We start from the raw sequence: 27338 nt of genomic DNA on the forward strand, positions 1-27338 counted from the left end.
ACCTTATACTTCCATGGTTATCTCATCTATTTAGATTCTATTTCTGTGGTTATCCCATCTATTTAGCTTTTGCTTCTGTGGTTATCTCATCTATTCAGCTATATTTAGATAACTGAATGTCCAGGAAATAACTTTTTTTATTTTTAAAGGCAAAGCAATTCAGACATGCGCCTCTAGATGGAGATAAAAGTACAGGTATACATGCAGAACAGAAAACATTTTCAAACTCAAGACAACCTATTACCTAAATAAATCCTTTAAAATACAACCGTCCCATCTCAATACAGTTCCACTGTCAAGAAGCATTGGTAGAGAGCTCCTATGAATTCAAACATTTGTAATTGTGTTTTTTATTGTAACAATTGTTAATCTTTGCAATGTTTTACATGTTATTTCTGAGATAAAAGATGTTGGGTATTGTTCACAGAGTTGCTGGTCTAATGACACATTTTTTAACTCTAATTACGAAGCCAGCTTGGTTTGCAACATGATCAGTGATTAGATCTTTTTATTTATTTCCTGCAGTTTAATTACATTTTTGGGAAAGTAAGAATTGTATTGTTAGTTGTCCAGAGACAACTGTTGTCCAGAGTGATGACTTTTAACAGAAGTCTTGACTTTCCCCATCATCTGCTTCCTATTTATGGTGAGACACTATTTTGTCATAAAAGGATGAGGCAAAGATTTAGCAGTTCAGTTTGGGGTTGACCGAGGTCAGTTGGGGGTTCACGGTGGGTTGGCGGAGGTCAATTGGGGGTTGGTGGAGGTAGCGAATTATTGCCACTCCATGTTTAAAATAAAATTATCCAGTTTGGGTTTATTTACAGACTTAATTAAACAAATAAAAGCTTATCTGACTCCAAGTTTACAGTTAAAAAAAATAATAATCACACACACGTGTGGTAGAAGTTTTCTAATTCTATAGTACATTAATATCATATTTCTTATTCTAAGTGTAATCCAGTCATATAGTAAGGCCATTGTGTGTTTCGACTCTGCTCACTTGTACAGGATGTGCCTACAACAGATAGCTATAGTTTTGGTTAAACTCCTCAAGGGCTGCAAACATCTTGTTATCTTTCTAAGCCATAGACATGTAGACTAACCATGCAAAGGAGGGGGACACATTGGGCTTTACTGAATGTATATAGACCTGAGCTCAACCTTCAACGGAGCTTTTGACCTGACTCTGTTGAGTGTTGTTAACTGCTCCAGGTTTGATCATCTTGAATAAAGCTTTACTCGTGAAAATAATCTACAGTCTCTGTGCTTTTCCCATTTAGTAATTTCCACGACACAGGCCTTCAACCTAAAATTCCTAAACCTCTCGTTCATTGAAATCCGCCGTCTCAGATGTAGATACTCAGATGGATATTTAAAGACATCAGTAATACATATTGTATCGCAGCTCTCATTTGTTGAACCTTCTCATTTCACAGAATGAAGAATGAGAATGCAACTTAAATCAAAGCTATTTAGCAAACAAAATGGCCTGTTGGCCACCACAGTCCACCACATCTACAGAAAGACGATAGTGGAGAAAAATAACAACAAACCCATGATCCTCCTCTGTGAAACATGGTGGAGGTGCTGTTATGGTTTGGTCATGTAAGACTGCCCATGATCCTCCTCTGTGTAATATGGTGGAGGTGCTGTTATGGTTTGGTCATGTAAGACTGCCCATGATCCTCCTCTGTGAAACATGGTGGAGATGCTGTTATGGTTTGGTCATGTAAGACTGCCCATGATCCTCCTCTGTGAAACATGGTGGAGGTGCTGTTATGGTTTGGTCATGTAAGACTGCCCATGATCCTCCTCTGTGAAACATGGTGGAGATGCTGTTATGGTTTGGTCATGTCAGACTGCCCATGATCCTCCTCTGTGAAACATGGTGGAGGTGCTGTTATGGTTTGGTCATGTAAGACTGCCCATGATCCTCCTCTGTGAAACATGGTGGAGGTGCTGTTATGGTTTGGTCATGTAAGACTGCCCATGATCCTCCTCTGTGAAACATGGTGGAGGTGCTGTTATGGTTTGGTCATGTAAGACTGCCCATGATCCTCCTCTGTGAAACATGGTGGAGGTGCTGTTATGGTTTGGTCATGTAAGACTGCCCATGATCCTCCTCTGTGAAACATGGTGGAGGTGCTGTTATGGTTTGGTCATGTAAGACTGCCCATGATCCTCCTCTGTGAAACATGGTGGAGGTGCTGTTATGGTTTGGTCATGTAAGACTGCCCATGATCCTCCTCTGTGTAATATCATTAATACAAAGCCGGCAGTCTGCACTTTAACCCCATAATTGTCTCATTTCAACCCTTAAGGTTCATGTGGGACAGAAATCTGGTGGAAAATTGCTCACTATTTAGGGAATAGGGTGCCATTTGGGATGTCCTAAGTGAGTAAGATCATCCGATAAATGTTTGTGTCATATAAGTTAGGAAGACATTGATTACATTTAATCAAAGCAAAACATTATTCACTTGATATGGGGGAGATTTCCTATAAATTGGGGGTTCCAATGTGGTTGTTTTTCCATTTATGTTATAGTAGCACATTTTTCATCTGACAAATTAAACAGGTTGACACTTTTGGTATTAGCTGTCCAACTGTATTTCTGTTGATGTTTTTGAATCACAAATATTTTGTCATACTTACCTACAATCTTCATGCATTTTTCAATGGTAATATAATTTTATGGATACTTATATTTTACTAAATGGAAAGAGTAGGACATTATATTTCCTTGTACATGCTATGCCTGTTGAACAGATTGAAGCCTCTGTCCTGGCACCTGATTGGCTTCCCATGAGGCTGGGATAGCAGAGTCAATGCCTTTCTTAAAAAAACATCTGAAAACTAATCTTTTCACTGAGTATTTTAAATAGTTCCATTGCCACAACCTCTGTCTGTTGTCTTTTGTTAACATTTTTGTTTATTTATTCGTGTTCTTCTTTCCAGCACTGACCTTTACTGATAACTCATTTAAAATGTATTTAAATGTACTTATGGTAAGTCACTCTGGATAAGAGCGTCTGCCAAAATGACTAAAATGTAAATGCATACAGAATAATACTGTTGAGCCTGCCAGAGAGCCAGTGGTAATGTGCTGGAGGCAAGGAACTGCTCATGTTGACCTGAATGTGTCAAGGCATATGAGGAACCTGTTTATAACAGGTACTATTTCAATTATCCACAGATCTGGGAGAGGGGGCAGGCGAAAAGAAGAAAAGGAAAGAATGGTAGAAACAAAGAATGAGAAATATAGAGATTTCGTAGTCAAGGATAAGTGGGCTGTATCATTAGGAGACGCTATGCATTGAGGTTAGGCAGCTCTCTAATGAACATCAGCAGCAGCTTTCCCAACGTGACATCTTGATCCAATCCCTTTGATTTGGGAGGCGCTTGGGCAGAACATGAACTGGGTGATGTACACATTCAGTAAACTGTAGGCAATCGATGATCTCTGGGCTGACCGTGGCTTTTTGGGGATCCTAGGCAAGAGATGGCGGGAGAGCCCCACATTGTGGCTGTAGTCATAAACATTATCAATGTAAAAATGACTCATTTGTAATACTGTAATATATATTTCAATAGACAACATTTATTTAACAATAAAGACTTACCTGTTAATGTGTATACAAAACATGAGCTAATATCATCAAGTATACATTATCATACACAACTCATTATACCGACTAGCTAAGAGAATATGTCTAAAAACTATTATCAGGCTTTTTGGATACAAGCAGGCCTTCTTTATGAAGAGGGCTATTTTGGATAGCTTTATTCTAATCAAGATTTTACGACAGGTTTAGGGTCAGAAAACAAGTCCAAAAAGCACTGGACTACAGAAAAACTCTACAATACCAATTCAAGTATTACTATTTTCTTCTTTATCACAGGGCCACACTACCACTAAAACAACCACCAGAAATTAACAGATAAAGAATCTTTAAATAGCTCAGTACATGGTTGAGATTCGTCCATTCGTTGATCATATACGAAGAATAAGGTTAACTACCAAATAGCAAGATTTTTAAAGAAATTATGGTAACACTTTATTTACTGTTAAATATGTGGTACTACTGTCCTAACAGTACTTTAGGATGTCTAGTACTGAAATCCTAAAAGTAAAGACTTTTTGCACTCTGTTACATTGCTCTTGGTGTCATTAATTTCAATGAAGACCATCCACAACAGAGTGGGATCGGATAGACAACTACCGGTTGCAAAGAGGTAACATTTTTCAAACCTTCACTCCTTCTGAAGGTTTAAGTCATGTTGTCTGGTAATAAAGTCCTAACAGTAATTCTCTGCTGTGGTCTGTCAGTAGACATGAGCCACACGTGAAAGGAGCTGAGTGTATTTAAGTAGATACATAAATATTACTCATTCAGGAAGAACAGAGAGCATTCAGTCATGTTGTCTTGTACAGTTTTTTCTCTGTCTTTGTCAGATGACCAATGTCCCATGATGATCAGTGCAGAACACAATTTTGTGCTTTTGGTTGTTTTGTATCTGTAGCCTGTAGCCATTAGTTATCCTCACAGTCCTGTGAAGAAATAGAGCAGCTCCCTCCTGTAGACTTGTCTATTCTTCTCCACTTCCTCCTTCAGTTTCTCTTCCACTCCCCCTCCTTCTGTTTCTCCTCTTCTTACTCCCTCCATCCTCCCACCACCTCTGATGTATTCCAAATATCCCCCTACTCCCAGGGTTCACTGCTTCAGATTAGGGACCACAGGCTTGTCAATCATAGCGTCATCTGTAGGGAGCAGTATGCTAATTTGTCTGGTAACCCTAGACAGGGATGTTTTCTAACTCTCAGCCCCCAGTTGGCTACTCTAGAAGGGGTCCCCACTTGACACTGGTCATAGTAGGGGTACTCCTCCATATCCTTCCTCCATCTTGGTCTTCTAGTAGGGGTACTCCTCCATCTCCTTCCTCCATCTTGGTCTTCTAGTAGGGGTACTCCTCCATCTCCTTCCTCCATCTTGGTCTTCTAGTAGGGGTACTGCTTCTGTTTCTTCCCAGCAAAACAGGACATCCAGGTACAGAACAGCATGGAACCAGCTGCCCCAGCGCCTGTCCAGTAATAAGCCCAGCCAATCTCACAGCTCCCTGGAGACAGACAGGATCATACAGACAGACAGGATCAGACAAACAGACAGACAGTATCAGACAGACAGGATCATACAGACAGACAGGATCAGACAGACAGACAGGATCAAACAGACAGACAGACAGACAGGATCAGACAGACAGACAGGATCATACAGACAGACAGGATCATACAGACGGGGGGGGGGATAAAGAGAGAAAGAGATTAAGCTTAAATATGATTCCTTTTGACAAACAAAAACTTAATATTCACATTTGTGGTAGTGTTTGATAATTGCTGGAGTGTTTAAGTTGTTTAATAAGATGTTACAGTGTGACACGTTAGCTGTAACAGTTTTAGATAAATACGGCACAATTAAGCGGAGCCGCCTAGAAGAGTGAATGTCTCGTACTGAGTCCGTCCCTGACTGACTGACTGACTGACTGAGTGAATGCCTGACCGACTACCCCTTGTTAAATAGTGTAGTGGTAAGAGACTCCTGTAGCAGCTAACACACATGATTCCTGAGGTTCAGGACAGACATAAACTTCACTGGCTATAACTTTATGTAGCTACGTAATAGGAAGCTTAAAATAAAACTGTTCTGGTGGAGATTAGGATTTGTCCAGGAAAGACAAACACTTCGCTGCCTACACGATTCTCTCGTATTTTCACTTGACAAAAAATCTGTTATATATATATATATATAAATATATCGTCACCTATATTGATAGATTCTCAATGTAATTCACAAATGGCTAATAAGCTGTTAAAACGGCCAGTGGTAAAAGAGGATTGGTTCAGAATAGACAAAAACTTTGCTGACTCAAACCTTCTGTAACTATGGGAAGCCTAAAATGAAACTGTTTACTGTAGTGATGGCCAAACAAGGCTTCATTAGTGTTATTCTAGAAGAACGGCCATCATTAGTTTACTGTTATATTTGGACTATTTCTGGTGGAATTTCGAATTATGTCTTATCATTTCTTCAGGATAGTCAAACACCTCGCTGGCTACACGATTCTCTCGTCTTTTCTCTGGAGGTAAAAGTCCATTATCGTCACTTATATTGATACATTAGTTATTGTATCAGTGTCATTCACATATGGCAAATAAGCTGTTAACCCAGCAAATGTACAGCTCTGTGGTGTTGTGGTTAAAGACACAGCCTTTCATATGGGCGACCAGGGGTAAAATCTTGAGAGGGCAGCCATCATCAACACTTTCTATTGCGGGCCAGCTGATCTAAGCTTGCCTGGTTTCTTGTTTATATAATTTAGTTTTCCTTTTTTAAAACACAAAACCACAACCTAACGTTACCCTTACAGACATACATTTGTCAAACGAAGACAGATACACGACTTCAAATGAACATTGCACTTACAAACATCTCAACAACAATTCAATACACATTAACAAATACAAGGCACCAAATAACGGTTAAACTTACAGACATGTATAACAAGACAAACACCCCCTGGAGTTTGCCCATCTAAACATCCAGATCCCAATCAACAAGCATTAATGAATACAAGATTCCACATAGACATTGCCCTACAAAAAATTTTATGTACAGTGATAACTAACAAAGGAAAAAAGAAAGTGTTCTGTTCAGTTTAGATTTTGTTTTTGTTTGTGAACGCGGCCTGTTCTGTTTGGTTTTTGTCCTTTGATTTTTAAACTTGTTTTGCTTTTGAAAGCTCTGCGCCTCTGTCCTGCTACCCATGCCAAATTGTGACAACCAACCCCTGTGCCCCCACCCCTGTGCATACCTTACTAGTTCACTTAGTTCTATAATAACAATTTCCCATACTACATAAAGTTGTTTAATTTTGTGTCTTTCTCTGTATTTAATCATTACTGATTCGTATAAAATGACAGTTCTGGTTCTATTAGATATCAGTTCAGCTTTTGACACTGTAGATCACAGAATACTTATAGAAAGGCTGGAAAATTAGGTAGGACTCTCCGGGACAGTCCTTGATTGGTTCAGATCTTATCTAGATGGCCGGAGTTACTTTTTCACCATTGGTCATCATGAATCTGATAGGGTGACAATGACATGCAGAGTTCCACAGGGATCAGTTCTCGGACCTCTTCTGTTCAATCTCTATATGCTACCTCTGGGCCAAATTCTACAAAACAACAACATTAACTACCATAGCTTTGCAAATGATATTCAAATACACAGTTCTGGAAAAAATTAAAAGACCACTTCACCTTTTTCTTTCCTTTCCAAAAGAGTTGGAATGGAAGGTTTTGAGTGAGGAACAGAAGGGTTAAAATTAAGAGACCACGCTTCTGTTCTTCACTCAAAACTTTCCTTTTCTACTTTTTTGGAAAGGAAAGAAAAAGGTGCAGTGGACTCTTAATTATATAGCCAGAATCAAAGGCTTGGTGTCCTAAAAGACCAAGAGAAGCTCATCCATGCTTTTGTCTCTAGTAAGGATGACAGTAAAACAGCTGCAGCTCATTCAGAATGCTGCTGCTAGAATGTTAACCAGGACCAAGAGAACAGAGCACATCACACCGGTTCTTGAATCTTTTCACTAGCTTCCAGTCAGTTACAGAATAGATTTCAAAGTGGTGCTTTTGGTTTATAAATCTCTGAATGGTTTAGGACCCGAATACATTTCTGATATGTTTGAAGAATATAAACTGAGCAGGGCTCTTAGATCCATGAACACAGGTCAGCTAGTAGAGCCCAGAGTCCAAACTAAACATGGAGAAGCTGTGTTCAGCACTGTACACAACTGGAATAAACTACCAGAAGATCTTAGACATGCCCCAAACATATACATTTTTTAATCCAGGTTAAAAACACTTCACACACCTATTTATTAGAGACATTATTTTCTTATTCTGTGTTTTATTGTTATGATGTTGTTTTGATGTTTTCACCTAAGTATTTGTTTTTATACATATGAACATGAACCATTCTCTTCTCCGGCTTTAAGTCTTTACCGCAGTTGTTTAATTCCTGAGGGAGTGATACTGTCCTTTAGAAGAGACATGACATTTGTCTTTTCTGAGATTATTCCTCTGTTTTCTTCGACTAATATTTGCTGTGCCAGTGCCAGGGGATGCTGTCTGTTTGTGAACTATCATCCTATTCCCTAAATGGTTCACTTCAGACCTGAATCTACACACCCAATATAGTGTGCTTTGCAGGGAATATGGTGCCAGTTGTGATGCAGCTGTTGGTCTCTGTAAAGATGTTTAAAAACAATGCTTGGAATATATTGACTACAATGAAGAGAGTCTTCTCCAGATAGCAAGCATTTACATTTACAAACGCTGCTGTACGTACCGCTCACATTTATATTTAAGCCTTTCTGGTTTTAAGGGCTCAATTCAGGTTGAAATCCCATTTCACTGGTCGAGTCTTTGAGTTGACATTCTCTGGATAGACAGTTACAGTGGATACCAACTAAACATGACCATGACTAAAGATCAGTCTTTAGGGAGTTCACTTTTTGAACATAGGTCACCAAAATGGGTTTCACACAATAGTGAATTCATGCTTAAATGCATGTTTGTGTGATTTAGTTAATTGATGCCGGCTGACAGTGATTCACTTTGAAAGGCATTTATTGACATCTTGTGGTAGGTTTCAAAGGTGCACTTGATCTGTAGTTATTGCATTGTTGGACATTTTCCTGACAGATTTTTCTTCTTCATGTGAGTGAATGAGTGTTTCGAGTGAACTAACACTATTGTTTGCTTAATTGTTGATCATGGAGCTTGTAATTCCAGTTATGTGGGTTTGATTCCCAGAGGGACCAGCATGAAACTAAAAGCACACTACTTTAAGTAGTGGATATGAGCATCTGCTAACAGAAGATAACAGAAGAATGTAAAGAGCTATAATAAGATTCAGTACTGGCTGTCCTGTTGCCTTCAGAGGGAGGAACTGGGTGCTGTACGTCAGCCTGAGGCACATCGATGGGAACAGTCATGCTGGGTTGATTCATACTCTCTTTCCCTACATCGTATCTCTGTTTTTCTAATTAACATAAGGTAAGTCCTGCACAGCACATTAAAGTGCTGGGTACTCTTTGATTACTAATACAGTGATTACTAATACAGTGAATACTAATACAGTGTTAGAAATGTGCTTCTATCAGAACTGTCAGTACGTAAGGAGGGGAGATCCTTTTCCTGTCAGGAGGGGAGATCCTTTTCCTGTCAGGAGGGGAGATCCTTTTCCTGTCAGGAGGGGAGATCCTTTTCCTGTCAGGAGGGGAGATCCTTTTCCTGTCAGGAGGGGAGATCCTTTTCCTGTCAGGAGGGGAGATCCTTTTCCTGGCTTTGAAATGTGTCTTGTATTTCCTTTCAAATGACTAGTTCATATGTAGAACCCTTTAGATGTTCTACTATATTGCTGTATTCCTATCCACTTGTAAATTATTGAAAAGTATTATAAATTACTGTTTATGTTAAGCCAGGCTTCCTGCAGAGATAGTGTGCAGGCTTTTGCTCCAGACCATCAGTAACAAGGCCAGAGGTGGATATCAGCTGAGCCCTGTTTTACAACAATAAAAACACTCCAATAAATTATTTGTTAAATTGTCAGGAAGTTTTTGCATGACTGTCTTATATAAACACTTCAACCAGTGTCTGACCCTTGCTAGAAATTCCTGCAGTTCCTTTAATGTTTCTGTAGGCCTCTTGGAAGCCTCCCTGACCAGTTTTCTTCTCATCTTTTCATAAATTTTGGAGGGACGTCCAGTTCTTGGTAATGTCCCTGTTGTGCCATATTTTCTCCACTTGATGATGACTGTCTTCACTGTGTTCCATATATCTAATGCTTTGGAAATTATTTTGTACCCTTCTCCTGACTGATATCTTTCAACAATAAGATCACTCTGATGCTTTGGAAGCTCTGTGCGGACCATGGCTTTTGCTCTGAGATGCAACTAAGAAAATGTCAGGAAAATCCTACTAGAACAGCTGAACTTTATTTGTGATTAATCAGAGTCACTTTAAATGATATCAGGTGTGTAATGACTATTTAAGTTTTAATGTGATTGGTTAATTCTGAACACAGCCACATCCCCAGTTATAAGAGGGTGTGCACACTTAGGCAACCAGGTTATTTTAAGGTTTTATTTTTCATTTTTCCCTTTCGAAGATTTCAGTTTGTTTTTCAATTGAATTGTTCACATTATAGGTCACATTAAAAGTGTAATAGGTTCTGACATGATTTATCTTTGTCTCATTCTTTTATATCACAAAAACCTGGCATTGTAACAGGGGTGTGTAGACCTTTTATTTCCATTGTATAGTATATCACCATAATCTAGTAGCAATATTATAGTTGCTTGCTATCTTTTTTATATTTACGTGACAGACATCATTTATTAATATAAAATAAATATTTAAACTTTTAGCATTATAAAAGTTATATATAGCATTTTGTGATGAAATGTGGTTTGGCATTTAGAATTCTGACATCTCTAATGCATACAAACTGTTAATGGCTGCTGATATAAAGAGGATATACACATCATATATTCATTATTAAAGAATGACTTGAATGCTTGACTTGGGATTCACAGTTCAGTTAAAGAAAAAATATATATATGACCACTTTCCAACATGTTTCATGCCTCCCATGAAGGCTTCTTGTCCACTTGGGAGGCACACGTCACACTTCAAAAACTCCTGATTTAGCAGATGGAAGAAATGTTAGGATAAAAGTGGAGATAGTAGTAGTAGACAACAGACAACACATACTGCCCCTGTGCATGGCCACATAGTTGGGGGCTCAGTGAATGTGGTGGGAAGAGAGAGAGACTAAGTAGTGACCAGAGACCTGGAGGTGGGTAGCAGTGAGATTAGTGATCAGAGACCTGGAGGTGGGTGGCAGTGTTATTAGTGATCAGAGACCTGGAGGTGGGTGGCAGTGTTATTAGTGATCAGAGACCTGGAGGTGGGTGGCAGTGATATAAGTGATCAGAGACCTGGAGGTGGGTGGCAGTGTTATTAGTGATCAGAGACCTGGAGGTGGGTGGCAGTGATATAAGTGATCAGAGACCTGGAGGTGGGTGGCAGTGTTATTAGTGATCAGAGACCTGGAGGTGGGTGGCAGTGATATTAGTGATCAGAGACCTGGAGGTGGGTGGCAGTGATATTAGTGATCAGAGACCTGGAGGTGGGTGGCAGTGTTATTAGTGATCAGAGACCTGGAGGTGGGTGGCAGTGTTATTAGTGATCAGAGACCTGGAGGTGGGTGGCAGTGATATTAGTGATCAGAGACCTGGAGGTGGGTGGCAGTGTTATTAGTGATCAGAGACCTGGAGGTGGGTGGCAGTGTTATTAGTGATCAGAGACCTGGAGGTGGGTGGCAGTGATATTAGTGATCAGAGACCTGGAGGCAGGTGGCAGCGATATTAGTAGTGATATTATTAGTGATCAGAGACCTGGAGGTAGGTTGGAAGTGATATTAGTAGCGATCAGAGACCCGGAGGTGGGTGGCAGTGATATTAGTAGTGATATTATTAGTGATCAGAGACCAGGAGGCGGGTGGAAGTGATATTAGTGGTGATATTAGCAGTGATATTAGCGGGGATATAAGCGGTGATATCAACGGTGATATCAGCTGTGATATTAGTAGTGATATTAGCGGTGATATTTGTGGTGAAATTATCAGTGATATTAGCGGTGATATCAGCAGTGATATCAGCAGTGATTTCAGCTGTGATATTAGCAGTGATATTAGTAGTGATATTAGCGGTGATATCAGCTGGGATATTAGTAGTGATATTATCAGTGATATTAGTAGTGATATTATCAGTGATATAAGTAGTGATATTAGCAGTGATATTAACTAACAGACCACATCTAGTAAAGATGCACCCGGTGAGCCGTCAACAGGAAATTAGAATTAGAATCAAGGTATTAGAATTACAAATAAGGAAATGTATACTTATGTAATTTCCTCAGCACCATCCTGTTAAAGATAAGATCATGTTTCTTAAAGTAGGTCACAAACCTCTTTCAAGAGAAGGCAAAGGAGTTGTTTGACCCAGAATTGAGGGGAACATTATGGAGAAGAGAATCTTTATGATGATCAGGGAGAGATCAGGGAGAGATCAGGGAGAGATCAGGATATTGTTGCCTCTGTCTAATAGAGATGATGTACTATTTCTGTTTAAACTGGTTAATTATTTAGAAAGTCCATCAATCAACTTTATACTCAACTTAATGCCATAAACAGTCGTTTCTATAAACAGATATGTCTCTCATGTCAGTTGGACTTATTGGACTGTAAATGGGTCAGACATCTATCAAGTTCCAGTTTAGTTGCAAGGAAAATTTGACAGTCTGATTAAATAGTTGAGAGGGTTTGGCTACTATTTCGTCTTCAATTTTAGCTAATTGCTCTGAAGCCCTGGTCATCAGCATGGTAACAAAAGAGGAATGCATGGCTTTGGCTAGGGCTCTAACACACAAAACTTTACAGTCACCTTTTAATCATGAAACAATCAATCATCAGAATGGTAACATGTATTGACTTTGAATGGTAACATGTATTGACTTTGAATGGTAACATGTATTGACTTTGAATGGTAACATGTATTGACTTTGAATGGTAGCCTGTATTGTTTTCAGTCATTTAAACATCTGTAATTTAAAACACATTTATTAAGACTCTAAGTCACATGATTTGGCACTACGTCTGATGTGTGACCCCTTTCTTCATGCACAAAGAATACATGAATCCGTCATATATGATGCTGTACCTACTCTAAAGTGTGAACCCTTTTATCATTCATAAAGCATGCATAAATTCCTTATGAAGCTGTATAAAATATTAAGTCAGACACATTTGGTTACAAAACATAGCTAATGATGTTAACACTAATATAATATCTAAACCAAAGCTAAACCAAATAAAAATATGTTTAAACATATTTCCTTTTATTTCTTTAGGAATACCAAAATACATAAAGTTTAAGAAAATTCAGCAATGGGATTAGTTTGAAGATTCTACAGGGTGTCCCTGATTTTGCAGATGAACAGTTCTCACCAGTCCGAGACACTGCCTTTCAGTTTAAACTTTAAAAGTAACAACAACAATACTGTTAACAGGTCTGTTAGGAAATGGTTTGGCTTTGTCATAATATCATCTCGTTTAGCAGAAATCTGGTTATGTCAGGATCTGGATAAGGGGTCATGTTGCCATGAAATTCTGCAGACATAACTTGAAATGAGGAGCTGGAAAACACTATAATTAGTTGTATTATATTCCTTTAAATTCGATGTATAAACATCTCTACCTACTGTAGATAGTTTCTTAGTCTTTGTATTTGGTTAGCAGGCTTAATAGCTAGTTTCTGCAGCTACCGTTGGCATTACCAGGTTCTGCCCTTCAAACTCCATGGAACCCCTGCAACTTTCCAACAGCTAACAGACATTGTGCCGCCTAACTTGATGTTGTCATCGGTGCTGGGAGTTGGGGAGCTCCTATGCTTACCACTAACCCCAAGAAGTGCATCTTAGGCCTATCCAAAGCACATTACCTGAGGCACCTCATTGGCCGGGCTGATTTGTTCCTGTTTGATTTGTCCTCACTCTAATTTGCTCCTTGAAGTATGGGCGGGTGGGGATATTTTACTCCCCATCTCATATGACCCCCCCTCAGATTGAGCTAATGGTCCAATTGTTTCTTGACACACATTATGACACAGGTTCACATTCTCAAAATACATCATTTTATTGCACAACAATAATTTACCGACAATCACCTTCTTGTTAATGATAAGATCAAGTGTCTTAAAATGAGTCACAAACCTCTTTCAAGAGAAAGGCAATGAGGTTGATTCATTACACAGACTTGAGGGGAAATACCAAGCTGGCTAATTATAGAGAATGAAGTTGATTCTTTACACAGACTTGAGGGGAAATACCAAGCTGGCTAATTATAGAGATGAGAATTGTTAAACGTTCATCCACTGAACCGGAATGTGAAATTCATTACAAAAATGTGACGGTCAATCAGGACATAAGAGGCAGTTCAGTACCAGCACAGCACTCAGGTAGAAGAGTCTATAGTTTAGTTGCTGTGGGACTTGCAATGCTGTTTGTCTTTCAATTAATTCTGAATGTTTCTCTGCATCTAGTCACACATTCCACCTCTGAAGATTATCAGATAAAAATCAACAACTTGATTAAAGCGAGAGACCAGCTACAGATTTGTTACAATAACCTGATAAATCTGATAAATCTTATAACCTGATAAATCCATGTACCCACGGATGGATAAAGTTGGCTGCAGTTGTTACTACATTTCCATGGTTAATTAAAAACTGAAATCAATCAACGACAGAGTAAATAAATCTGTAAACGATCAAATTGAGGAACTAAACTCAACACTGCGAAATACATTAGACACGGTTGCACCACTAAAAACTAAAGAAATACGCAACAAGAAACTTGCTCCATGGTACACAGACAATACTAGAGCACTTAAGCAAGCCTCCAGGAAATTGGAGCAAAAGTGGCGCTCCACCAAGTTGGAAGTATTTAGTCTAGCCTGGATAGACAGTACACAACAATACCGAATATCACTCACGTCTGCTCTATCAGCTTATTTCTCCAACCTGATTGAGGTGAACAAAAACAATCCAAAATGTCTCTTTGATACAGTTGCAAAGTTAACACAAAAGCAAAGCTTAGCAAGTGAAGTGGGTCTTCACTTTAGTTGTAATGAATACATGAACTACTTTGATGAAAAGATCATCACCATTAGAAAACAAATAACTGACTCCTCCTTAAATAGTTATGGTCCTCAAAATCTCGGTTGTCCTAAACATTTCCTGAACCTCCCTGACCAGGTGTCAATGGGGACTTTTTGATACCGTATCGCTCGACACATTTACTAAATTTGTAATGAGTTCTAAACCCACAAACTCTCAGCTAGACCCGATTCCAACAAAATTACTTAAGGAGCTATTTCCTGTGCTAGGTCAGCCAATGCTAAACATAATAAATTGCTCCCTTTCCTCTGGATGTGTACCAAACACATCAGATCCCATCATAGTACTGAGACTGCACTCGTGAAGGTAACAAATTACCTTCTAATGGCCACGGACAAAGGTTCCGGATCCGTCCTGTTTCTTCTTGATCTTAGTGCTGCTTTTGACACTATTGATCACTCCATTCTCTTAGAGAGACTGGAAACCCATATTGGGCTACGTGGACATGTCCTAGCCTGGTTTAAATCGTATTTATCTCAATCAATCAATCAAATTTATTTATAAAGCCCTTTTTACAACAGCAGTTGTCACAAAGTGCTTTACAGAGACACCCAGCCTTAAACCCCAAGGAGCAAGAAAGATATCAGTTTGTTAGTGTGGATGGCATATCCTCTGACAAGTCAAAGGTATGCTTTGGTGTTCCTCAAGGCTCGGTTCTGGGCCCATTATTGTTCTCACTATATATGCTCCCTCTGGGCGATGTAATCCAAAATCACAATATTAACTTTCACTGTTATGCTGATGACACACAGTTATATATTTCAATGAAGCATGGAGAAGCCCCTAAATTAGCTACTTTGGAAGCATGCGTTTCAGATATTAGGAAATGGATGACATAGAATTTCTTGCTCTTAAACTCAAGGAAATCAGAAATGCTCGTTTTAGGACCCAAGAAACAAAGAGCGTTGTTAGCAGATCTCACTGTGAACCTCGACGGCTGCATGGTCGTATGTGTGGATGGGGTGGTTTCTCTCTCACTTCCTTTTGGTGAGCCTCACGTAATCCAACATACTCAAAACTTCATACCCACTCTCTCTCATATCTATGAATCACAAAATGTCATACTATAAACACTCATCATACTCACACTTACACACGGACATGCCTATTTATGCACACATACACACCTCTCTCACCCCCAGTATGAACGGTCCCCTGTTGCGTTAGGTCAAATACTGTCTTTATAGGTTTTATGTGTTTTATGTACATGAGCCCTGTTTATATATTTCAAATAGTCTTGGGTTATGTAAGGCTTGTGGGTTTTCGTATTTATTTGTATGACAACTAGGACAAAACCTAATAAAGGATAAAATTACAAAAACAAAATGAAAATGGGTCGTGGATTGGTAGTCCAGGATGACAATGACCCTAAACACACAAGAGTGTGTTTTGGGTCAACAAAAGAGTGGCTCAAGAAGAAGCACATTAAGGTCCTGGAGTGGCCGAGCCAGAGAGGTCAAATACTTATTTCACTCATTAAAATACAAATCAATTTATAACATTTTGACATGCGTTTTTATGGAATTTTTTTGTTGTTATTCTGTCTCTCACTGTTCAAATAAACCTACCACTAAAATTATAGACTGATAATTTCTTTGTCAGTGGGCAATCAAATACATTTTTCCCTCACTGTACCATCTCTAGTCACCATGACTATCTTATGCCTTTGCCTATTCAAGTATTTAGTTGAATTTGGGAATCATATAATAGAGACACAAGTATTTGGTTGTGGTTAACCATATTTCAGGAAATCTAATGGTTACAGGACCCCACCTGAACCCCATTCTAACCACATTTCAGCCTAAACATCAAAGGACATACTCAGTAATGTAATCTGATTTACTTTTAGATTACTTTCATATTAAGAGGCATTAGAAGACAAATAGGAATAGCCTAGAACCAATTGAACACCATTTTCAGGATCAATCAATGTTAGAGTTTACATTGCTGGTCAAAAATGGAATTAGCATTTTACCTTATGTGTTCTGTACAGTGCCTTTAAGGTTTCTAAACCATTGCCTCTACTTCAATATGATTAGGCTACATCTCAACATTACACGCTAAATGTCTGTCAGATATTCAGTTCCAATTCCAATTACTGCAATAACTCAATCTTCCAGAATCCGGCTTTTTATCTGAACATAACCCAGAATCTAAGGATGTGTTAGCCTATTGTTATTTGTGTTTTATAAATGTCTTTTATTGCTTCAAAACATCATTGAAAATGAATGTCAATTTCTCAAGATGGGTATTGACATTATTATATATAAAAATCAAGATAGCTATTCGCACATACACAAAATCTGCAGTAGTCTGGTATTTTGCTCCACAACCTCCAACATTGTCCAAATGTTGCAGAAACCCCTGGCACGCAAATGCACGTTCTCAATTGTGAACACCCGTATGCAAATACGTTTTATCTGCCTGAACGTAACATGCGATTATTACGGCCACCAGCGACAGATTTTAAAAACACAAATGAAATAAATAAACTGTGATTATACACCTGCACTCTGTTTATTCTTCTGTGTATTGAAAGAAAAACACAGAAATAAGATGTCATGATTCGCCGGGACGTCAGTGACAAGACCCAACCGCAGAGCTCCAGTTTTTATATTTTATTCTTTCGCTTCATGTTTCCTCTCTATAGCAAACAATACTAAACCTAAAGGTTAGCAAGCAAATGGTCAAAACACTAAACACGCTCAGGTGCAAATACTAAGACCTAAACTAAGGAACCTAAACAAGACAACTTAATGTATGGTAGACAGAAGCGACGACAGGCAGGGTGAGGCCAAAACCCGAAGAACAAGTAGACTGGACCTACAGCGGGGTGGCAGGACCCCGGACTAAGAAGAAAAGACAAAACTTACAAGGGAACCATGGTTAGCCACGGAGCAAGACCAAACAAACCATCTACCATTGGTTAGGCTGATCGCAATAATGACAGGTACACACAAAAAATGCTTCCCACGAGACTGAACACAAGAGATGACATATATATATAGGGTGGGTCTACCAAGGAGCAGGTGAAAACAATGAAGACCAATGACAATGGAACCAAACATAGAAATGAAACCACTAGAACTGAAAACCAACACACACATACAGAAAACACGGAACGGACTAGGGGGACATGGAACATCAAGATCAAACTCTAAACAGAGCACATGAACACAATGTACAGAGGGCAAATGTGGAAAACCTGGACAGGACTAGGACAGGGAAGATACGAGACCCTCACAGAAGAATCAATCAATCAATCAATCAATTTATTTATAAAGCGCTTTTTACAACAGCAGTTGTCACAAAGTGCTTTACAGAGACACCCGGCCTTAAACCCCAAGGAGCAAACAACAGTAGTGTTGAATTTCAGTGGCTAGGAAAAACTCCCCAAGAAGGTCGAATTTTAGGAAGAAACCTAGAGAGGACACAGGCTCAGAGGGGTGACCAGTCCTCTTCTGGCTGTGCCGGGTGAGATATTAAGAGTCCAATTGGAATAATAAATACATTTCTCTTGGCTAAATCCAGAGTATATTTGATTTTAGACTAGGTCAGAAGTATGACCAGGTGGACAAGGACAGGAACAGCAACGGTCCCCCCAAACCAGGTAATCCGCAGGTGTGGACCAGGACCTCATCTCCTTCTAAAATATAAAATTGGAGGAAACTGAGAAAAGTTAGTAGTACATCCTTCATATCCCCCAGCACAATAATATAGCAGCGTAACACCTTGGAAACTGAGACGGGGGGGTCCGGTGACACTGTGGCCCTACCCGGGGGAGGCCCCGGACAGGGCCCAACAGGCAGGAAATCAATCCAACCACATTGCCAGGCATCAACCAAAGGGACACCCACCAACCGCAACCCCCCTGAATGAGGGCCGAGTATTGCTAGTAGCGTACAGCCCAACTGCACAAGTGCGCAATAGAGAGTCAACAACAAGCCAGTGACTCTTCCCCCGAAGGGCATTGGAGGGAGGGCATCCCAGTGGCGACGAGAGCCCACCTGGCAAGACAGCAAGGGTGGACAGTATCAAGCCTACTGGTCACCTTCACGCCCCCGGGCCAGGCTACACCTAATTATAAACCGTGCTGTAGAGATGAGTTTTTAGTAGACACTTGAAAGTTTGCACTGAGTTTGCATTTCTAACCTTAATTGGCAGATCATTCCACAGGAGTGGAGCTCTATGAGAAAAGGCCCTGCCGCCAATTGTTTGTTTAGAAATTCTAGGTACAATTAAAAGGCCTGCATCTTGCGATCTAAGGTTACGTGTAGGTATATATGGCTGGATCATTTCAGCAAGGTAAGTAGGAGCAAGTCCATGTATTGATTTATAGGTTAAGAGTAAAACCTTAAAATCAGCCCTAACCCTAACAGGCAGCCAATGTAAGGATGCCAGGACAGGAGTAATGTGTTCAAATTTTTTTGTTCTAGTTAGGATTCTAGCAGCTGTGTGCAGCACTAATTTAAGTTTATTTATTAATTTGTCTGGATAACCAGAGATAAGAGCATTGCAGTAATCTAATCTAGAAGTAACGAAAGCATGGATTAATTTTTCTGCATCAGTTTTTGATAGGAAGTTTCTAATTTTTGCGATGTTTCAAAGATGAAAATAAGCAACTCTTGAGACATATTTTATATGTTCTTCATAAGAATACAAACCTTTCTTTAATATTAACCAAGATACTGAGATTTTCTCTTCTACCAATAATTTCATTGCGTCTTTATTGCCTGCTCTACATAAGCATATGAAAAAAAATACTTTGACATTGTCACTTATAGTTCCACCAAGATATAGGGCCAACATGACTTCTACGGTTGCTGTTAAGACTAGATAGTTATGAAAGTATTCAGCTTTCTAATGAGGAATGTGGTCAAATAAAATGTCAAGTACGTTTCCTGATTATGAACTTCCTGCTTATGATAACATGCAGGTCATAAAATAAGAAACTCCTCAAAGAGAAGTACGAGTGCTAGAGTTAGACTACTTTTCATTTAGTGGAAACAAGCCAAGTTGGAACATTATGGAACTAAACGTTATTGATGATCAAGAATATGAAGAGGTATATGAACATGTTACAACCAATGAGGACACCAGAGACAGTTCAGGACCAGCTCAGCACTCAAGAAGAAGAGTCTTCATATTAGTTGCTGTGGGCTTTGGGTTGCTGTGTGTCCTACAAGTAATTCTCAATGTCTCTCTGCGTCAACATGCCTACCCCCCCTCTGGAGACAGTTGTCTTGAAACAAGTTACAACAACCTGACTAAAGAGAGAGACCAGCTACAGACCAGCTACAATAACCTGACTAAAGAGAGAGACAAGCTACAGACCAGATATTACAACCTGATTAAAGAGAGAGACCAACTACAGGGCAGTTACAAAAACCTGACACATTATTTGTGTCCCCAATCCTGGATAAAGAATGGCTCGAGTTGTTACTACATTTCCACTGTCCTTAAAAGCTGGACTGACAGCAGACAGGACTGTCTGGATAGAGGAGGAGACCTGGTGATCATCAACAGCAGAGAGGAACAGGCTTTAATCAAATCCTTCAGCTACAGAGCCTGGATTGGTCTGAGTGAAGACATTAAGAAATCCTGGAGATGGGTGGACGGTTCACCACTGACCACCAGCTACTGGAACTCAGGGGAGCCAAATAATATGGGAGGAACAGAGGACTGTGTTGAGATTCTTATTGTTCACAAAGACCTATTTTTGGCTTGGAATGATGCTTCATGTAAAGACCCAAAACATTGGATTTGTGAGAGGCTGCTGTATTCGTTCAGGAAATAACACTTTAAAAGAATGCATAAACCTTTAATACAACCATTCCAATACATGTATCTCTAAAACATACAGACTTAATCTGCCTTTACTCGTTCTCACAGTTCCATTGCTTATCTTTTTTGATCTGTGTTCAAGAAGTGATGTGGTGTTGCCTATAATATCTGGTGTTAAAATATAAAGGCTACATTGTCCTGCTTTCAAATTAAATGAAGTGGTACAGCTCATGGTTTAGGTGTTAGTAAGACAGTTCAGAGTGCAGGGTTGGTGTGAGACAGTTTAGAGTGCAGTGTTGGTGTGAGACAGTTTAGAGTGCAGGGTTGGTGTGAGACAGTTTAGAGTGCAGGGTTGGTGTGAGACAGTTTAGAGTGCAGGGTTGGTGTGAGACAGTTTAGAGTGCAGGGTTGGTGTGAGACAGTTTAGAGTGCAGGGATGGTGTGAGACAGTTTAGAGTGCAGGGTTGGTGTGAGACAGTTTATCAAGCAAGCAAGTTTAGTCACATAACACAATTCATACATCAAAGCAATTCAATGTGCTTTACAAAGAAAAAGAAAAAAAAGAAAAAGACAATAACAATAAAACAAATACTCAAATGAAAACATCAAAACAACATCGTAAGAAGAAAAAATAGAATAAGAAAATATAAAAAGAATCAAAACGGGATGAAAACATAGGAAACTATAAGGCTAAACAGTGTGGTTAAGTTTAAGTGCTCAGTCATAGGCAAGTGAAAAGAGAAGTGTTTTTAACCTGGATTTAAAAATAGATATGTTTGGGGCTGTTGTGGACATTTTTGAACTAAGGTACATTTGATGAATGTCAGTCTTTCTATTGCCTGGTTTGTAACTTTCTGGCATAAGAGGACTTTGTACCAGTTACAAATTGAAGGATGTATTCAGCGATTGGTGTTTACACACCCACGTGTCGATGCATCTTGCCCCATACTGTCAGTATATGTGTCACTTGAACTCATTTCCTTTGACCAGTGATTTTAACATAAAAGGTTTTGCTGTACTATGTTATAGTTCTGTATAAAGAAAATGTGTGGTCTTGGAGTTAATACAAAGGTAATGATCTAGAAGAATGTAAATTAGGATCCAGACATTTCAGATTTGTTCTGTTCTCTAATCATTAGGGTAATGATATTGACTGGGTCATGTTGTTAGAGTACTGTTTTGTTGCAGTCTACATCCTAATGAGTAAATGGAGTAGATTAATTTTTTGTGGAATACATTTGAGAAATGTCTGTTTATCTATTGCCTGGTATGTAACTATTTCCTTTGATTGTGACACACGTCTGTATAATATCAGAGGATTATTAGGTAATCTGACCATGTTTATCTGCTTAAACCAAGAAGGGATATCAGTCCTTTGTTCTTTAGGAATGTGGCCTCTAGTTAAAGCCGGGACAATTGGCCTCTTTAGGTAAACACAACAGTAAACATTATGGCAGGAAGGATAAGGTGGGGGGACAGCCCTTCCTTTGGGTAAAACCTATATGACACAAGACAGGTGGGCAGCATCTTGTTCCACTATAAGTACTGATGATTGTCATGTATTAAGTTAGAGACTCCCCTGATGATTATTCTTTAAGCGTGTGACGCGTGTCTCTATTTGCAAATAAACTGTTTATTGTGCCAAGAGAATTTTGTCTCTGTACTTATTTGAGTGTCGATCGATGGAATTACCATGACAGGACACGATCACATGGTTGTTTATTCAAGTTCAAGTGCTAAACGCAGCTTCTCCATGTTTAGTTTGGACTCTGGGTTCATGGATCTAAGAGCCCTGCTCGGTTTATATTCTTCAAACATATCAAACTGTTTGGGAAAATAATATGAGCCCTGGTTAAATGTTTTATCAATTAACACTCAATTAATATACAAGTGATCACATGAGACGTTCTGTCTACTCTTCATCAGGTTAATGTGAAATAACATTTTATGAAAATATCCCTACAGTCCTAAACCATTCAGAGATTTATAAACTAAAAGCACCACTTTAAAATCTATTCTGTAACTGACTGGAAGCCAATGCAAAGATTTAAGAACCGTACTCCGCTGGGTAAGGTGATGGAAGGGTAATGATAAACCTCAGCTCCGTTGGGTACGGTGATGGAAGGGTAATGACAAACCTCAGCTCCGCTGGGTAAGGTGATGGTAGGGTAATGACAAACCTCAGCTCCGCTGGGTACGGTGATGGAAGGGTAATGAAAAACCTCAGCTCCGCTGGGTACGGTGATGGAAGGGTAGTGAAAAACCTCAGCTCCGCTGGGTACGGTGATGGAAGGGTAATGACAAACCTCAGCTCCGCTGGGTACGGTGATGGAAGGATAATGACAAACCTCAGCTCCGCTGGGTAAGGTGATGGAAGGGTAATGACAAACCTCAGCTCTGTTGGGTAGGTGATGGAAGGGTAATGACAAACCTAAGCTCCCCTGGGTACGGTGATGGAAGGGTAATGACAAACCTAAGCTCCGCTGGGTAAGGTGATGGAATGGTAATGACAAACCTCAGCTCTGCTGGGTACGGTGATGGAAGGATAATGACAAACCTCAGCTCCGCTGGGTAAGGTGATGGAAGGGTAATGACAAACCTCAGCTCCGCTGGGTACGGTGACGGAAGGGTAATGACAAACCTCAGCTCCGCTGGGTAAGGTGATGGAATGGTAATGACAAACCTCAGCTCTGCTGGGTACGGTGATGGAAGGGTAACGACAAACCTCAGCTCCTCTGGGTACGGTGATGGAAGGGTAATGACAAACCTCAGCTCCGCTGGGTAAGGTGATGGAAGGGTAATGACAAACCTCAGCTCCGCTGGGTACGGTGATGGAAGGGTAATGACAAACCTCAGCGCCACTGGGTACAGTGATGGGAGGATAATGACAAACCTCAGCTCCGCTGGGTAAGGTGATGGAAGGGTAATGACAAACCTCAGCTCCGCTGGGTAAGGTGATGGAAGGGTAATGACAAACCTCAGCTCCGCTGGGTACGGTGATGGAAGGGTAATGACAAACCTGAGCTCCGCTGGGTAAGGTGATGGAATGGTAATGACAAACCTCAGCTCTGCTGGGTAAGGTGATGGAAGGGTAATGACAAACCTAAGCTCCCCTGGGTACGGTGATGGAATGGTAATGACAAACCTCAGCTCTGCTGGGTAAGGTGATGGAAGGGTAATGACAAACCTGAGCTCCCCTGGGTACGGTGATGGAAGGGTAATGACAAACCTGAGCTCCGCTGGGTAAGGTGATGGAATGGTAATGACAAACCTCAGCTCTGCTGGGTAAGTTGATGGAAGGGTAATGACAAACCTAAGCTCCCCTGGGTACGGTGATGGAATGGTAATGACAAACCTCAGCTCCGCTGGGTAAGGTGATGGAAGGGTAATGACAAACCTCAGCTCCGCTGGGTAAGGTGATGGAAGGGTAATGACAAACCTCAGCTCCACTGGGTACGGTGATGGAAGGGTAATGACAAACCTCAGCTCCACTGGGTACACATTGACGGTGTAAATTCATTTTATTGGGTGTGTTTGTATGTGGCACGTTAACTCACCCAGATCAAACTGGTCTGATGTGTTGTTGCAGGTCTGTCGGACTTCCTCACTGTCCCAGCCCAGAGGATAGAGTGCACAGCCCGACCCGATCAGCAGACCTGGGAACAGAGAACATACATCTGTGAACACAAATCAAAGATCAGTCTTAAAGGACGGGTCACTGCATGCCTTCAATTGGCCGCTCATCCAGATTTCAGTTTGGAGGTTCTTGAGGGAAGTTAAGGGATGAGAGGGGAGTTATGGGATGAAAGGACTAAAGAGAATATAGGACAGAAAGAGGAATGAGAAGGGACGAGGGGGGAAGGGATGGGGGCTGGATAAGAAAGAAGACAGAGGAAAGAGGGAGGCTGACCCGGTTACAACTGTCTGGACCACCCTGCCCGGTTACCACTGTCTGGACCACCCTGCCTGGTTACCACTGTGTGGACCACCCTGCCCGGTTACCACTGTCTGGACCACCCTGCCCGGTTACCACTGTCTGGTCAACCCTGCCCGGTTACCACTGTCTGGACAACCCTGCCCGGTTACCACTGTCTGGACCACACTGCCCGGTTACCACTGTCTGGACAACCCTGCCCTGTTACCACTGTCTGGACCACCCTGCCCGGTTACAACTGTCTGGACCACCCTGTTCGGTTACCACTGTCTGGACCACCCTGCCCGGTTACCACTGTCTGGTCAACCCTGCCCGGTTACCACTGTCTGGACCACCCTGCCCGGTTACCACTGTCTGGAAAACCCTGCCCGGTTACAACTGTCTGGACCACCCTGCCCGGTTACCACTGTCTGGACAACCCTGCCCGGTTACCACTGTCTGGACCACACTGCCCGGTTACCACTGTCTGGACAACCCTGCCCAGTTACCACTGTCTGGACCACCCTGCCCGGTTACCACTGTCTGGACCACCCTGCCCGGTTACCACTGTCTGGACCACACTGCCCGGTTACCACTGTCTGGACCACCCTGCCCAGTTACCACTGTCTGGACAACCCTGCCCAGTTACAACTGTCTGGACAACCCTGCTCGGTTACCACTGTCTGATCAACCCTGCCCAGTTACAACTGTCTGGTCAACCCTGTCCGGATTCCACTGTCTGGACAACCTTGCCCGGTTACCATTGTCTGGACCACCCTGTCCGGTTACAACTGTCTGATTATCTATCTGATCAACCTTGTCTGGTTACCTGTCGGGTTAACCTTGTATGTCTGAATACCTGACCTCTGACTAATCAACAGTTAAGAAAAATCTTGACAATGTACAGACTAGCTCAGTAAGCAGGCCTGGCTGTTGAGGAAAGACATACTGCCCACATAATTAGGTGGAATTGGAGCTGCACTTGCTAACACATTTCCTTTAGATCGTACAGACATATTTGAAATAAAATGTTGAATAAGCCTTGTACATTGCCCTGGTCCGGATATAGACTGGGTGTAACGGTCCGTTCCGCTTTGTGTTTTCTGTGTGTCCTTGGTTTGTCATGTCCTTGTTTGGTCTTTCCTGTTCTCGTTTCAGTTAATCAGTTAATTCCATTCACCTGTGTTTAGCCTTGCATTGTGGGATAGTTGATGTGCTGTACGCTGCCTGCTGTTACCTACCTGGCTACCTGCCAAACCTTTTCAAATTTACTTTATATAAACTAATAGGTCAAAATTCTATTTTAAGAGTTTTACCAACGCAATATTTTTATCTGTTGACCTCTTACCCAACTTTACTACACCGGGACTCTATTTGCACCTAATTAACAGAACTACTCACCCCTGAACACCCGAGGCTAAGTATCATTACAATGCCTTATCACTGTAATTGTTGTAGCAACAACACGGAGGAGAACTATTGTCTTCAGTTAAAGATAGCAGAGTTAGAGGCTCGGCTTCTGACGCAAATGTCAGGCAAGGATTATGCTAGTGTAGAAATAGAAAAATCTGTGTCAGTGCCACCAGGTAGAAACGATAGTTTTGTTAGCCCCCCGGCACAGCTCCTGTAGCCGGGCAAGAACTTTCTCTTGGTCACTGGGAAGAAATGCTGTCAACCAGTTAAATCTGAATAGTTGCTAAATCCAACTGAGACTTTCAACAGGTTTTCCCCACTGGAGTCGGAGTCAAGGCCCGAGCCGTCTTCGGAGGGGAATGATCGGCAGGCATGTTCTACCTGTGGCCTTGAAAAACTAAAAAGTTTAGTCATCAGCGATTCCATTACCCGCAGTAATAGACTAAAGAATCAGCCGGCGATCGTACACTGTTTACCGGGGGCCAGAGCCAACAACATAGCTGCAAATCTGGGGCTGGTGCTAGCGAAGTCTAAAACTGGCAAGTATAGAGAGTACAGAGATATTGTTATTCACGTTGGCACCAACGACGTTAGGATAAAACAGTCAGAGGTTACGAAGCAGAACATAGAAAGATGTGCCGGCATCAAGTAATTGTCTCTGGCCCCCTCCCAGCTAGGGGTGGTGACGAGCTCTACCGCAGACTTGCGCAACTCAATCGCTGGCTGAAAACGGAGTTCTGCCCGTCGCAGGAGGTAGAGTTTGTAGATAAGTGGCCTTCTTTTTGGGACTCAGAAATAGGCCCAGGCCTGATCTGCTGAGGAGCGACGGACTCCATCCTAGCTGGAGTGGTGCTCTTCTTTTATCTAGGAACATTGACAGGAGTCTCAATTCTATAGCCTCAACATGAGATAGGGTGCAGGTCAGGCCGCAGGCTGTTAGCCAGCCTGCTGGCATAGTGGAGTCTGTCGATAGCATAGCCAGAGTAGTTAGTACAGCTTTACCTATTGCCACTGTGACTCGTTCCAGGCTGAGAGAAGTTAAACAAGGTAGTGCTAACAAAAACAAGCTTATTAAGATAAAGCCTTCCTCCACCTCGGTCACAAATCAAAATTAAAATGACTGTATCACTTCGCATCTCAAAATGGGACTCCTAAATGTTAGATCCCTTGCTCCAAAGGCAGTTGCAGTAAATGAATTAATCTCTGATCATAAACTAGATGTTATTGGTTTATGTGAAACGTGGCTAAAGCCGAATGAATTCACTGCCTTAAATGAGGCCTCTTCTCCTGGTTATACTAGTGATCATATCCCTCGTGCATCCCGAAAAGGAGGGGGTGTTGCAAATATTTATGACAGTAAATA

General features: G+C 41.0%; 2 protein-coding genes across 5 annotated transcripts in view; one reads left to right on the forward strand and one right to left on the reverse strand.

The window, feature by feature from the left end:
* Positions 1-3601: 3601 nt before the first annotated feature.
* LOC105029023 (LHFPL tetraspan subfamily member 6 protein) overlaps positions 3602-27338 on the reverse strand; it is a 94129-nt gene continuing 70392 nt past the window's right edge. For 2 of the 4 annotated variants that reach the window (XM_029122832.2, XM_013135908.4), the window contains exons 3-4: positions 24207-24305; positions 3602-5121 (exon numbers count right to left, since the gene is read on the reverse strand). In XM_029122832.2, coding sequence (XP_028978665.1) covers positions 5003-5121; positions 24207-24305 — 218 coding nt within the window. In that variant the 3' untranslated portion in view covers positions 3602-5002. The remainder of the gene's footprint in view (positions 5122-24206; positions 24306-27338) is intronic. The other 2 variants (XR_004575766.1, XM_034292401.1) reach the window with 2 other exon arrangements.
* LOC114839970 (proline-rich protein 36-like) lies at positions 8568-25909 on the forward strand. Its single transcript, XM_029122822.2, has 2 exons — positions 8568-9121; positions 24239-25909. The coding sequence occupies exon 2, from the start codon at positions 24489-24491 to the stop codon at positions 25359-25361; it is 873 nt and encodes a 290-aa protein (XP_028978655.2). The 5' UTR covers positions 8568-9121; positions 24239-24488; the 3' UTR covers positions 25362-25909.

The sequence above is a fragment of the Esox lucius genome, chromosome 1 (assembly GCF_011004845.1).
Source record: "Esox lucius isolate fEsoLuc1 chromosome 1, fEsoLuc1.pri, whole genome shotgun sequence".
NCBI classification, from domain to species: Eukaryota; Metazoa; Chordata; class Actinopteri; order Esociformes; family Esocidae; genus Esox; species Esox lucius.